The 13,239-nt window shown below is 47.2% G+C and overlaps 1 protein-coding gene across 1 annotated transcript in view; it reads right to left on the bottom strand.

The window, feature by feature from the left end:
- The window catches only part of LOC102383723 (kalirin), a gene marked incomplete at its 5' end in the record, with an annotated part of 326,357 nt that extends 313,937 nt beyond the window's left edge, over positions 1 to 12,420 (bottom strand). Inside the window, one exon of the mRNA XM_025212146.1 lies at positions 12,339 to 12,420. Within this exon, the coding sequence (XP_025067931.1) occupies positions 12,339 to 12,420 (82 nt within the window). The remainder of the gene's footprint in view (positions 1 to 12,338) is intronic.
- Positions 12,421 to 13,239: the final 819 nt, after the last annotated feature.

Genomic DNA, 13,239 nt, shown 5'->3' with positions numbered 1-13,239 from the left:
ATTCCTTTCGTTTTCCCTGGCCTGATTTCTGCCAGACCTAATGCTTCACCTAGTCCTACACAAAGCCTTGTCTATCCTCCCAGATCATTAATTCACTCTTAAAAGTCTTATATAAGATTATTTCTTGGTGCAGAGTCATTCTACTGAGTGATTTCCAACAGGAATGCACGAGTGCAATTGTAAGGAGGATTGAGCCCAAGCCGACAACCTAACAAAGCTAAAATGTAATCAATAAGGGCCTGGGTCTCCATTGCTTCTCTCTCTTTCACCACTATAAAGTCCCTATATCCAACCAAAATTGTGGAATTTTTGCACCCATTTCACAGAGGTGAAGAGCACTGAGGTACAACGTCTATGTTCACACTTGGACTTCCCTTGATGTAGCACATAGCAGCTGTTGGCAAGATGTTCTCAATGCTGTGCCCCAGTCCCCAGCTAAGATGTCATTCAGCCATCACTCAGAGCCAAGGAGTCTCTTGGAGCCTGTTTCAGCGTCTGAATGTTATCAGTGTTGCTTAACATGAGCATCTGCATAATATGACAACCAATTTTAACTGGCTTATGCTAGTTTTTCCACACCTGACCTTCCAGGTATGCTTCAGATCCCATCAGGGGAAGCAGGCATTTGGGACAGATGGGGAGATTTTGATTTGGCTTGCAATAGGTATTTGTTGATTGATGGCTATGCCTACGGGGAAGGAATATGCAACTGTTATAATTTTACTGTGATAGGCGGCAAATAAGCCACCTTCTGTCCAGGATCAGCAGTCTTTTGTGTGTGCATATTTAAATCTCAATGAACAAATACACCCCTGTCATCTGCCCCCCTGCAGAAAACTCTCCTGCCATGGTCCCAGATGAGATGACGCTAGTGGTGCTGCGGGACTCCACAATAAGAGGAAAGCCTGTTTGTGGAAGACTGAACTTTTGGGGGGAGATACCCAGAAGTGCGGGAATAAACGCCCTCAAGAGCTGCCTTTCTGCTCTACTATATCAAGGGAGCCCCAGGTGCGAACACAGGGCCTCACTCTTTACCGTCTTTAGCCTGGGTGTCATTTATACCTGTGCAAATTTCACCTCTTTCTGTACCTAAGGGAAGATGCATTGCTTTGACCTGGCCCCTCCATCCAAGGTGATATATGTCACAACCCAAAGGGTGTGATTTTTGTTTTTGTGTGCTTCGGCACTGCTAAATTGTCCCCGCTAAATTATCGCTTCCTTGCACGGTGGAGTTTTCTGCTGCAAAAGAGAACCCCGGTGCAAGGGAGAATTTCCCGCCAATTTGAAGCTTTCTTTGCAGGGTGCATTTCTTTGTTGCAGCACAGAAATGCTCGTTGCAAAGAGTTCCCGCCATTTGTATGCTAATTTGAGCCCCATTATTGGCCAGTTCTAAATTATTCACACGTGGCGGCTAGGGATTGGCTTGCTAGCCGTATAAAAAGCTTGAGGGGTTTCCGCCCAAGTTGGAGGACTCCACGAACACCGGGAGGAAGAGACTTCACGCTGTGTGAAGATCTCTAGGCGCGGCGGATCCTTACAGACCCAGTGCATTTCAAGCAGGCAACAGGGGTCTGATCAGCCTCTAGCCTCTCCCCGTCGTCGATCGCAATCCTCGACGTATCCCTTCCCACGCGCAAAAGAACCGGACCCACGGAGCCTAGCAAACTTCGTGTGAGTCCTTGCCGGACGACCTCAGAGCTGTTCTACTCGGGTTTGAGTCCTGCAGGTTTATCTTCCCGTCGCTGAAAACCCCTTGGACGTACCCTCGTGCCCTGCAGGTTCGAGTTTTGTTTTGTTTCCTGTCTGTAACCGCAACTCAAGCAAGTTTTCCAGCCTACACCACTGCCATCTTGGTGTAAGTAAACAATCTTTTAAAACTACCGCTAAGCGTTTGTGCCTAATTCCAGCTCGACGGCCTTCCCTCTCCAACCCGGCGTGCCCGGGCTGCTGGCCACAGCCCGCGTGCAGCACGGAAAAGGGCTCGGGTCGCGCCCAGCCCGCACAATATATATATATTTATTTATTCTCCAAGAAAAAAAACAACAATAAAGAAAAAAAAAATCAAGACACCCTACTGGTGTCTGCCATGGGGAAGGATGAGCGAACAAGTGCCACGTGACAGATGTTAGCCACGTTGCTAAATGCACTTGTGGAAGAAACTAGGGAACGGTGTAGAGGACTGCTCCGTCAGAAACCTATACAGACAGAACGGGTAGGCACAGCTTCAGGGCAGCTAATGCCAAGCTGCCCACCTCTCTTTATTCGATCTGTCTCTCTGATTTAAGCCCAACACAAATAAGCAGCAGGGTCCCCTGGTGCTCATCAGAAAACATGAACAACATAATTAATTGTTCCAATTTGACTGGCTGCGCAGAGATTTCCACACCCACAGCATGTAAACTATGCCCAATTGATGCCATATTGGAGACCCCGCAGATAAGTGAAAGCCCAGAGAGTTAGGCCTGCTGGTGTTAAATATCTGCTATTATGGGGGGTCCATCTTTCTAGCCTTAAAGAGAAATGCAACCCTTGAGGTAATGGAAATTTCCTGATGGGAATTTCTTCAAAATTGATACATCACTGCAAAAAAATGACACTTTAACTAATCAATATGTCTGACAAGGAAAATGGCCAGCAGCCCTGGCATGAACAGTACATTCAATTTTAGCCCTCAGTGCTTCTGGTTAGTTAAAACTCATCAGTTCTGAGCATACAGCCACTTTCCCACTTATATGAATTTCCTGGCGGTGAGGAACCCTTCAGAGACTTCAAATCCCACAAACAAGACACAAGTGAAGGAGCAAAAAACGGGAATATTAGAACAATCTGCATCATCACCAAACCTTCCGGTTGCAATCTTACGGCTGTCTCAAATGAAAAACTGAATTTGCCTCCTTGGTCTTCAAATTTTGGGATCCACCTAACCCCGCTCCATCTCAGACAGCATCAGTAAGTATAGCTTGGTTTTAAGAAGGTTGTTTCAGTGATACACCCGGATGCTCTCACAATACTGTGTCTACAGGAGCGCCACTGTCTAATAGGGTCACTTCTGGGATATGGAGTGAGTATATGGTAACATTAGCACAACTAAACCTTATATCAAGCAATAAGAAAGCCTGGCAAAAGGCTGAGCAGTGGACCTCTCAGAGCTTTATGGTGGGAGTTCTTCTTGGGCAGAAGTCCCCACAGCCTCAGTTTCTAATTAGGGTTACTATATTTCTAATTTCAAAAGAGAAGACATGGGGGCATATAACTGGGGGGGTGGTAGTGATATGCCCCTGCCACACCCCCAGCCCTGCCGGTGCCCCTCATTCAACAACCCACAGCCCCTTTCCCACCCGCCAGATCTGCTGGCTGGTGCTCCTCACTCCTGACCCACTGCTCCCTGCTCCCCACTGGTGCCCCTCACTCCCGACCCGCAATCCCCTGCCCCCCAGCCTTACCGGTGCCCGCACTTCTGACCCGCAGCCCCTGCTTCCTCCTAGCCCAGTTGCCCGAGCAGCTTCCTCGCGCACGCACACGCGATACAGCAGCTGCCGGGGCCCGCATGGAGAGCACACAATCTCCCAACAGCCAATTGGCTTCCCCACTGCCCCCAGCCTCGAGCAAAGCAAAAACCCGGACATTTGCTTGCATTGTAAAAAAAAACCCACCAGGACGGAGGACACAGAGCCAAAAAGGAGGACATGTCCAGGAAAACCAAGACATATGGTAACCCTAGTTTCTATATCAAGAGACATTCCCAATGTCAGCATAACTAAAGCAGGGATGGGTGTTTACTGAAGTATACTTCAGTGTTCAGCACCCTGGGGACTGCGCAGCTGGTTTCTGTACCTTCAACCTGCAGAAAATGCCGTCATTTATGATCGTTCAAAAGCCTGGCAGCCACTTTGCAGCCAGAGTAGTTTTTGAGGCCCTGTCTATAGCTCGTGTACAAGGGTCCCTTTGCTGTACAAACTCAATTCTCGGTTTCACCCTTACTTTGTTTTCCTTGCTGTTGTTACTCTGATCTAATTAAAATTGCAGCAGTTAATGAAACGGGTATATTTGGCTGATTGATTTTGGGTGGTGCAGCACTTATCAGAACATAAAGGTTGTCCTAGATGCCAGTCACTGAATCGAAGGGGGTTGTCCTCAGTCCTGGGTCAGATCCTAGCACGGCTTTATAAGCCCCGAAGAGCAGAGTTTGGGAGAGAGCGGTGCTTGCCCTCTTCATTTTGTCTGGAGCTGAGCTCGTCAGCACAGGTGGCCTCATTAACCTGAAACAAGCCAATTAAGGCAGCACATAAAAGAGGTCTCGCACTGCTCAGAAGGGAGACAGGTGGATCTTTCTTGGCAGGCTGCTAGCGTGTCAGAGCCAGGACAGTGAGCGCTGGCAGATAGTAGCAAGTCTCGCTAAAATTGTTTGATTTAAACCATAGCTATTGTTAAAACATATGGAAAGAAATATGGCCACTGACTCCGCACCCTGCTAACGTTCCATTTGCGAGCAACCACAACCTGCAAAGGAAGCCAGATATCCCCGGAGAGAGCTTTAATTTCTCTTTCAGCCTGCGATTCCAAGTGCAAGCAGCTCTACAGACCCAGAGAGCTTCCACAGCAAGTTAATTTACAGGCTCAGACGCAATCAAAAGCCCTGGTGATTTCACAGTCTGAAACCTTCCCTTTTTCCTTCAAAGAAAACCCTGGAAAAGCATAGCAGAAAATTCTAAATGAGCAACAAAAGCAATTAGAGGTCTAGAAAACATGACATAAGAGGAAAGGTTGGAAGACTGGAGTGATTTAGTTTGTAGAAGAGAAGATGGAGGGGGGAATTTGACGGCAGTCTTCATATACAAAAATGGCATTATAAAAAGGACGGCAATCAATTCTTCATTGCATCCACAGGAGACAGAACAATGAATTGCAACAATTCTTAATGCATGAATCGCGCAGGATGCTGACACACAATACATTTACGCCATTGTAATCTTTTACGCTGGTATAAATGTGCAGGGGACACATGGCAGACAGCCTGTTGGAAAGTCAGGAGCAAGTACACACCTGTGTGCTTTAAATCACAGGTGTGCTGCAGATCTTTTAGACCATATGCACTAAACCAATATCCCTGAAACATGGAAGATATTGTAATTAGCTGTTTTGAAATGAAAACTTCACAGCTGAACAAGACAGAAGCAAAATTCAACACTCTGCCTGCAGTCGGACACCATCAGGTAACAAGACTGCTTCAACCTATTGTCCGTGCCTGCTTTGCATGCTCACAGAGCATCCTTTTTTAAAATGGACTGTTATACCCAGGGGAACCCCACCATCTTTTACCTCCCCTGTGCAAGATGAAGTTTTATTTCTACCTGGGAGAACTTTTACAGGCTTTGAATTCTCCTCTGCTGGAGGAAGGGCGTTTGGGCACGAAAGCTTGCAAAGAAAGACATTTTTTTGCTATTTAGTTGGTCTAATAAAAGATATCGCTTCTACCCCAAGAGTGTTGTCTGCCTGCAGATCAAGATCATTTCTTCACAGGGAAGTCACCTGCTTAATGGAAACAGGCTACTGGTGTGTCCTCTGTCCCCTAGCAGTGAATTGCTTTAATAGAGCCTACTGCAGGCAGCTATGCCCTGGTCATCTGTCTGCCGTAGACACCAGTGTAACTTAAAGCAATATAGAAACCAATGTAAGTAAGCTAAGTGTGAACATGCTGCATATACACTGAGTACACTGAAAGAGAAACTTTGTCATCAGTACGTGCTCACACGAGCTGCAGAATGGGATTGCACCTTGTGGTGTCATTGAAGTTTTCAGAGAAGCCCACATCTTCCACGATAATCCTGTTTACCTTGGAGCACGCTTTTCCTAGACTCAACAATGGCCTCAGACACTAAACAACAGTTAAGGGTTTCCACTCTGACTCATCCTGCCAGTCCTAAATTTAGTACAGCTTAAATTGCCAGGCTGCCCTTTCACCTGGTCTATTTACACCAAATGTCTTCATTTCCTGTAAAGCTCTCTCCGTGTCCAAGCCCTCAGACTTACAAGTCAATTTAGACCCTTCAGGTGGCAGGTTTTATGTAAAATTACAGATAACTAGACTAGAACTGGCTGGTTGTTTTTTGACCCATGTCCTTCGCTTCTACATTGTCAGTAAAAAACAAAATAAAATAAAAACACCCCTTTATCTTTACTTTTCATTGGTTCAATCTAGGCTGTTTACAATAAACATTACAGCGACACAAAACAATTCAACTATTCTTCCTGTGCCCATGGGTTGCCTTATGCTCAGCCATCCTCCCAGAAATCTGGCCAGCCAGCTCCTTTGATCCTTGCCTTGCCACAGAAACAGATGCTACCTATATGAAAATGTCAAAACCCGGATGTTGCAGTTTTCTTAGACTGGATATTCCTTCAGAGACTGGAAGTCTCTGTGAAACCTTCTGGATCAAAATGTCTTAGGTATGACACTAAGTAAGAATAAATATTTTAATTTTTTCCTTATTGAGTAATTCTTGGGCTATGCCTAGAGTTAATCATGTAACAAAGTGTTCACAGCCTAATGGTGGTCAGATTTTGGAGGTGCATTGGAAGGAGAAGAAATGTTTTCTGACCCTTGGAGAGAGGTTTGACACAAATCAGTGAAGTCTGATACTACATTCAACCAGGTTTATCGTCAATCAGTTTCAGCCATTTTGAAATGGTATATGTGCACTGAACTTATGTTCTGTTAAAGGTTTAAACCAGTTTCTGATCACTTAAACCGGTTTATGTGTAGTGTCTGTCCCTAGCCTTAGGGAACCTCTGCCTCGGTAAGAGAGAGCGCTGGAGCCAAAGAGGGGAGGAAAAAGGCACAGAAGCCATGTGAACTGGGCTCTCTACCTCCCAGGAGTCTCCTGAATGAGTACACACGTCCTAACATTTGTACAGGTTAAATTTTCTATTTCATACAATCAAGTAGATGAACAGAACACCTTAAATTCAGTCATCAAATGGGCCATCTGGATTTCTCATGAACAGCTGTAACCACATCCTCCAAATGCTGTGTTCACCACCCCTCACTGAAAAAATAATAATCCTCTTTTATATCTTTTTTTTCCTGTGTTCATGTCCTTGCAAAATAAAAACCAATCCCTGGCTTAAAACCTGCTCCAAACTTGTCAGACCTTTCCTAAAGCTGTTACTGGTAACAACACAATGTTGACTGGGCAAAGCCAAGGTTTTATTAGGGTATGTGCCACAAGCTTGGGGCCAAAGTCACTAACCTGCCTGGCTTCTTTGTCTGCCTTACTGTGGACATTTAAGAAAACAATTGCACTGCAATGATACAGATGGCAATACTTTGTAAATGTTAGCTTTACTGGTTATTGGTACTGAAATGGGACCTTTGAGAGCTGTTTACAAAGGTTTGGCCAAGATAGAGCAAGCTCATACTCTGGGCTGCTGGAAGGAAGCCAGAACCACGATAGAGAAACTAACACAGGTGAGGCACCAAGGGTCTTTGCCATTCCTCGCCCTAGAGACAGGGGGCTTTCTGAACGTCTGAGCTCTCTTTTGAGCTCGACTGTTAGGCCTTTCTGGGACTGTTTCACAATCCTCTGTTGAAATGTGTCACCTGAGCTAGGGACAGAAATTACACATAAATTGATATAAGTGATCAGAAACCAGTTCAAATCTGTAACACAAGTTCAGTACACACAAATTGCTTTCAAAGTGTTTGAAACTAGTTTAACATAAACCTGGATGGATGCAGTATCAGACTTAACTGATTTAGGCTAAATTGGTTTATTGAACTTCTGTCCCAGATCCCTTCCAGATTCAAGTTAACTCACAGTCCTCCAGCATCCCAGGATGCTTTGCACCTTCCCTACAACACCCCCCACCCCTCGCAGGGTAGGCAGGCTATCCTTGGCCCAAGCTGTCTGCTCCAGCAGGGAGGCATCTGGGCCACTCTGCAGGCATGCAGCTGCATGTTCGTTCACTTGCTTATCTGTTCTATCTACACAGCTTAGACCAACCTGCAAAGAATGAACTGATCTATCCTCGGGCTTTTTGACTGTCTGTACTTAGCCCTGATGACACTCTCCTAATAACGCTCTGCCTTGCTAATTTACGTAAGCAGACCAAAACACAAAACAGCTGCACTCAATTTGTTCAAATACAGATGATAGTATATGGGTAGTGCCTGTCCTGAGGAGCCCATTTAAAAGCAGTGGCATGAAACAATTCTGGTGAAATTCAGTAATTTTCTTCTTTTTTTTTTCTTTTGCAAAAAAAAATTCTCCTTTGTGCTCCTGTCATATTCTAGCAAATTATTCCATTTCAATTAAAAGATGCCAGCCATCGGTTCATGCATTCAGGTCTTTTTCTAAATCTGCTTCATTACAATGACACAGGGAGAGACCAAACTGTGCTTGAACTCAGGCTTAAGGGATAAAGGTGGGGCTATTGTAATAAGAGGCTGCAGCCTCATATATTCTATTTTCCAAAGCTGCTGGCAATTATTATCCCTATTCTTTGTGCCATGAGACTGTGGATAGGAGGTTTAAATCCTAAGGTTGCTATCTAGCTTTCTGGGTTGGGAAAGTTCACATTTCATGCAGAGACAACCTTTGGAAAGCAGTGGGGCTGTCAGGGAAGAGCTCTCCCATGTGTCCTTGTCCATAGTGAATCACCTGGAGAAACTGAAGAGGAGTGTGCAGACATTTGGCAGTGCTCCTCTCACAAAGCACAGGTAAAGCAGGGTTAAGCCAAGTGAATGTCAAAGCAGCAAGAAATACAGGTAGCGAAGAGGATCTCAGAGTTAGCACTGAACCAAAGCCCCAGAACCAAGGATTCTTCTGCTTAGAATCATAGAAAATTAAGGTTGGACGAGACCTCAGGAGGTCATCTAGCCCAATCCCCTGCATAAAGCAGGACAATTCCCAACTATACCATCCTAGCCAAGGCTTTGTCTACCCAGGTCTTAAAAAGCTCCAAGGATGGAAATTCCACCTCTCTGTGTAGCCTGCTCCACTGCTTTACTACCTTCCTTGTGAAAAAGTTTTTCCTAATATCTAACCCATGGATAACTGTTGCTGCCTTAGACAGGGGGGCACATGCCCCTCCCATGGCCGATCCTGCCAACTGGGGAGGGGGAGTCCCCACAGCCGATCTCGCTGCCCGTGGCCAATCCTGCGATGGCCAATCGCTGCGGCCAGAGCCATCCCTGGGGGGAGGGGGGCGAATCGGGGTGATCGCCCCAGGCCCCGTGCTTTGGGGGGCCCCGCAGAGCTGGGCAAAGCAGCGGCAGTGCAGAGCTAGGCAGAGCAGTGGCTCCACATCCAGCTGCTCGCTACCACCCCCCAATGGCAGCTGCAGCTTCTTCAGGTCTGGGGCCTATGGGATCAGAGATGGGGCAGGGTCTTGCGTGGGCTGAACTGCCCCGGGCTCGGGTTGGCTCTGGCTGTGACCACTCACTGCAGCCACTTCCAGGACTGGGTGCAGCTGCTTCTGGGAGGGGCTGCGGCGATTGGCCAGAGCTTGCAGGGGGGGCACTGGTGCTCCTGGCTGCGCCCCCTGCCCATCACCTAAGTGGTGAGCGCAGCCAGTCAGGGAGTGCACCGGCGCTCTCAGGGGGTGCACATGTACCCCCTACACGTTGCCACTGACCTAACCTAAACTTCCCTTGCTGCAACTTGAGCCCATTGCTCTTTTTTCTGTCATCTGCCGCCACAGAGCAGTCCAGCTCCGACTAAATAAGCCCAGTTCCCACAGCCTCTCCTCAGAAGTCATGTGTCCCAGCCCCCTAACCATTTTCATTGTCTTCTGCAGAACTGTTTCCAATTTGTCCGCATCCTTTCTGTGGTGGGGGGCCCAAAACTGGACACAGGACTCCAGATGTGGTCTCATCAGTGCCAAATAGAGTGGAAGAATCACTTCCCTCAATCTGTTGGCAATGCTCCTACTAATGCAGCCCAGCGTGTTGTTAGCCTTCTTGGCAACAAGGGTACACTGTTGACTCATCTTCAGCTTATTGTTCACTGTAATCCCCAGGTCCTTTTCTGCAGAGCTGCTACTTAGCCAGTCAGTCCCCAGCCTGTACTGGTGCATGGGATTGTTCTGCCCTAAGTGCAGGACTTTGTATGTATGCTACACAAGTCAAACCAAAACCCAGAGGTCTTGTCATTATTCAGCATTCTGAAAGTTTCCCAGTAACCTTCTGGTTGTTTCCAAAAGAACAGAATCACTTAGCACCGTGGCATCAAACATTTTTTCTGCAGCCAGATCCAATCTACAGAGCCACACAATCCAGTCTGCGGATTGCTGGAGCAATCCTATGTGCTGGCCCCTGCCCTGCATGCTGTGTGGTGCACAGACTAGACCCAGGGACCCATGTGCTGCATGCACTACAGGTGGGTCGCACGGGACACCACATGTAGCCTGGACCCCAGACCCCTCGTGCCATGTGCAGTTCCTGGTCCAGCCTGTGCACTGTAGGAAGCACATGGGGCCCTGGGTCCAGCCCATGTGCCATACCCATTGCCACATACCACAAGGAGCACGCACCAGCCTGGGAGTTTGCTGTGTACATGGCACCTGGGCCTGGCACAGGGCCTACACTGCCCATGGTGCAGGGAGTCTGGGGCACAGGCCTCATGCAGTAACCTAGACCAAACCTTGTGCTGCCTGCAGTGCTGGGTCCAGCCTGCGCAGTGTGCAATGCATGTCTCATGCCAGCCTGGGGGCCACTGTGTGTGGCACGTGGCCTGGACCCAGCACTGCAAATGCTGCATACACAGTTGGTTGGGTTCAGCCTGCAGACCCACAGGACTGGATGAGTTTGATACCCCTGATTTAACAGAAGGGACCTAGATAACTTCCAGCATAGTCTCTGCATAAATGCTCTCCTGTGTAACACTCTCTAGGACTACGCTCCCCGTCCCAATGAGCTTTGCAGTTGTTATGCACTGATGACTGCTTTGTTCCACCTCCTTAGAGAAGCCGACAACAAGATTCAAGTCAATAGTTCAAGTGCACAAGGCATCCTAAGATATTCAGGAAGAGATAGAGTAAGATAAAATAACCATATGTCCCAGTCTTGCTAGGATATTCTTGTTTTTTCACTCGATGTCATGGTGTTTGCCGAAATTCTCTGAAAACCTCTGAAATGTCCCAGGTTGTCATTCAAGTCAAAATGTTTGGGGCTTTCACAGTGACAAAATATTTGTTCAGGTCATTGCTACACTGCCAAAGTAGCATCTAGACCAACTGCACTCTCATCACACAGCGAGTGCATTTCACAGCCACCATTATTCAAGGCCAAAACTTTTCATGAATTGTCAGGCAGCACCATTACACAAGTCCATGATCCAATCTTCTCAATATAAACCCCTGCCCTGGTACGTCAGGGCGGAGGGCTGAGGAGGGGAAAGACTGGGTACAGAATGACCCTTCTGTCTGTTGTCTCCCTCATCTCTACAGCAAGTGGCACCACAGGGACTCAAGGAGCAGAGGATTTCTCAAGGAACCAGCGGAGTTGTTTGGCTGCTCCTGACAAGAGCTTTTCAGACTGAGACCATAACAGATCGAAGCAAGCAGTCACAGCCTGGAGGACTGGGATAATTTCAGGACCCCGGGGACTCTGCGACTGAAGTGTCTCTTTTTCTTTTAGAAATATGATCCACTTGGCACAAGAGTGTCATCATTTTTTCCTGTTGCGTCACTTCCAGCCAGCAAGTCATAACCCACTCCAGTAGTGCCCGAATCCAACCATTCCCCATCTGCCTTCTCAACTGCCCCAAATGTCCACAGACATAGCATACTGATATTTGTTCCTCAAAATAAAAACCCACAGATCAGCGCATCCTGTCCTCCAGGATCTTTGAGGAAGAGTTGTTCTACACAGGAAGCATCAACATTACCATGAACCAGGTTCCCTACAAGCTGCCGGCTGCCTGGGATTGCAAACCAAATACTTCGCAGTTTATAGGATATAGTGCTTGATGCAGTGTAGGAATAAAATCATTTACAAGGCAAAGATGCTGGATCTGAAATCCCAGAAAGCTGAGATACCGGGGAAGTGGACCGGAGCTTTGCCCTGACAGCAAGCCGCAAGTAAAAGAGGCAGATTTCAATACACTTGTACTGGCCAGGGTCTTCCTCTACGTCCAATTATATGGAAATCAACGGGGCTGCTCATGACGTAGAGTATTAATCAGCGTAAGGAAGAGAAATCAGAAGCTGATCCTTCACGTGTGTCTAGCACTGTGAAGAACTAGACTAGACATCTGCACTACTCCTCTGCTCCCCACCTTTTCATTGGCATGATGCGCTGCATCCCCGAAAGGAAGACAAATAAAAGATGTGCTCACCTGACACAAAGGCCACTTTCTCCTTCAGGATGGGAAGGACATCAGCCGCTTTTAAGCCATCGTTTCGAAAAGACCCTGCAAAACAGAGGGAAACAACAACGGCACATTAGAAGAGACGGCATCCTGGACGCGGCTTCCTAGACATTTCTCTCTGCGCAAATCAAACAACTGAAAGTGCTTTTCTGTAATTTCAAGACTATAATACAGACTCTAATCGCTGAGATGCAAACCGCATTCATTTCACTCGTACCTTATTTGTGAGAAGAAAGCTGGGGAGAATCTGCCCTTCCTTTCGCTGTTCTGCCAGGTCAATACATATCCAGCCAGAAAATCCAAATGTCTCCTTTTGCCCTATAGACCAGACATGTAGCCCTGCCGGGCTGCACAGGAGTGGAAGAGAGCACCAGGCCCCTTCCAGCCTCTGAGCCCAGCCCATGCAAAACTGCAGTGGGGTTGCATTCAGCAAACATCACCCCTAGAAATACATCACCTAGGGGGTTGGGTTAACACAGATCCTGCCCTCTTCTCCTTCAGCTGCAGCTAACACAGCTTTGTTGGATGAAGGCAAGAGTAAACTGGACGATGTCAAAGACTAGAAGGCCTCTTCCTATAGTGAGCACCCACCTGAGTTACCCAGAAATCCTCCAGAGACTCCAATTGCTGCAGGTCCCTTCCTGCCCCTAACAGCAAGGGCAGAAGCCCAGGGTCAAAACGTGGCCTTGTATCAATCCTGCTAAATTTGCAAGATAGTCCACAATGGGCTGCTTACCTTGCTTTGAAGCTTCATGTGGTTTCATCCCCTCAAGGGTTTTCACCAATAAATCACTGATTTTTCACTCACTTGGAAACATAATGAGCTCTGAAATGCCTTCTCTTTCAAAAGCCAAGAACACTTCCCTTA

The sequence above is a fragment of the Alligator sinensis genome, unplaced genomic scaffold, assembly GCF_000455745.1.
Source record: "Alligator sinensis unplaced genomic scaffold, ASM45574v1 scaffold1226_1, whole genome shotgun sequence".
Taxonomy (NCBI): Eukaryota; Metazoa; Chordata; order Crocodylia; family Alligatoridae; genus Alligator; species Alligator sinensis.
This window is presented reverse-complemented; position numbering and strand designations above follow the sequence as displayed.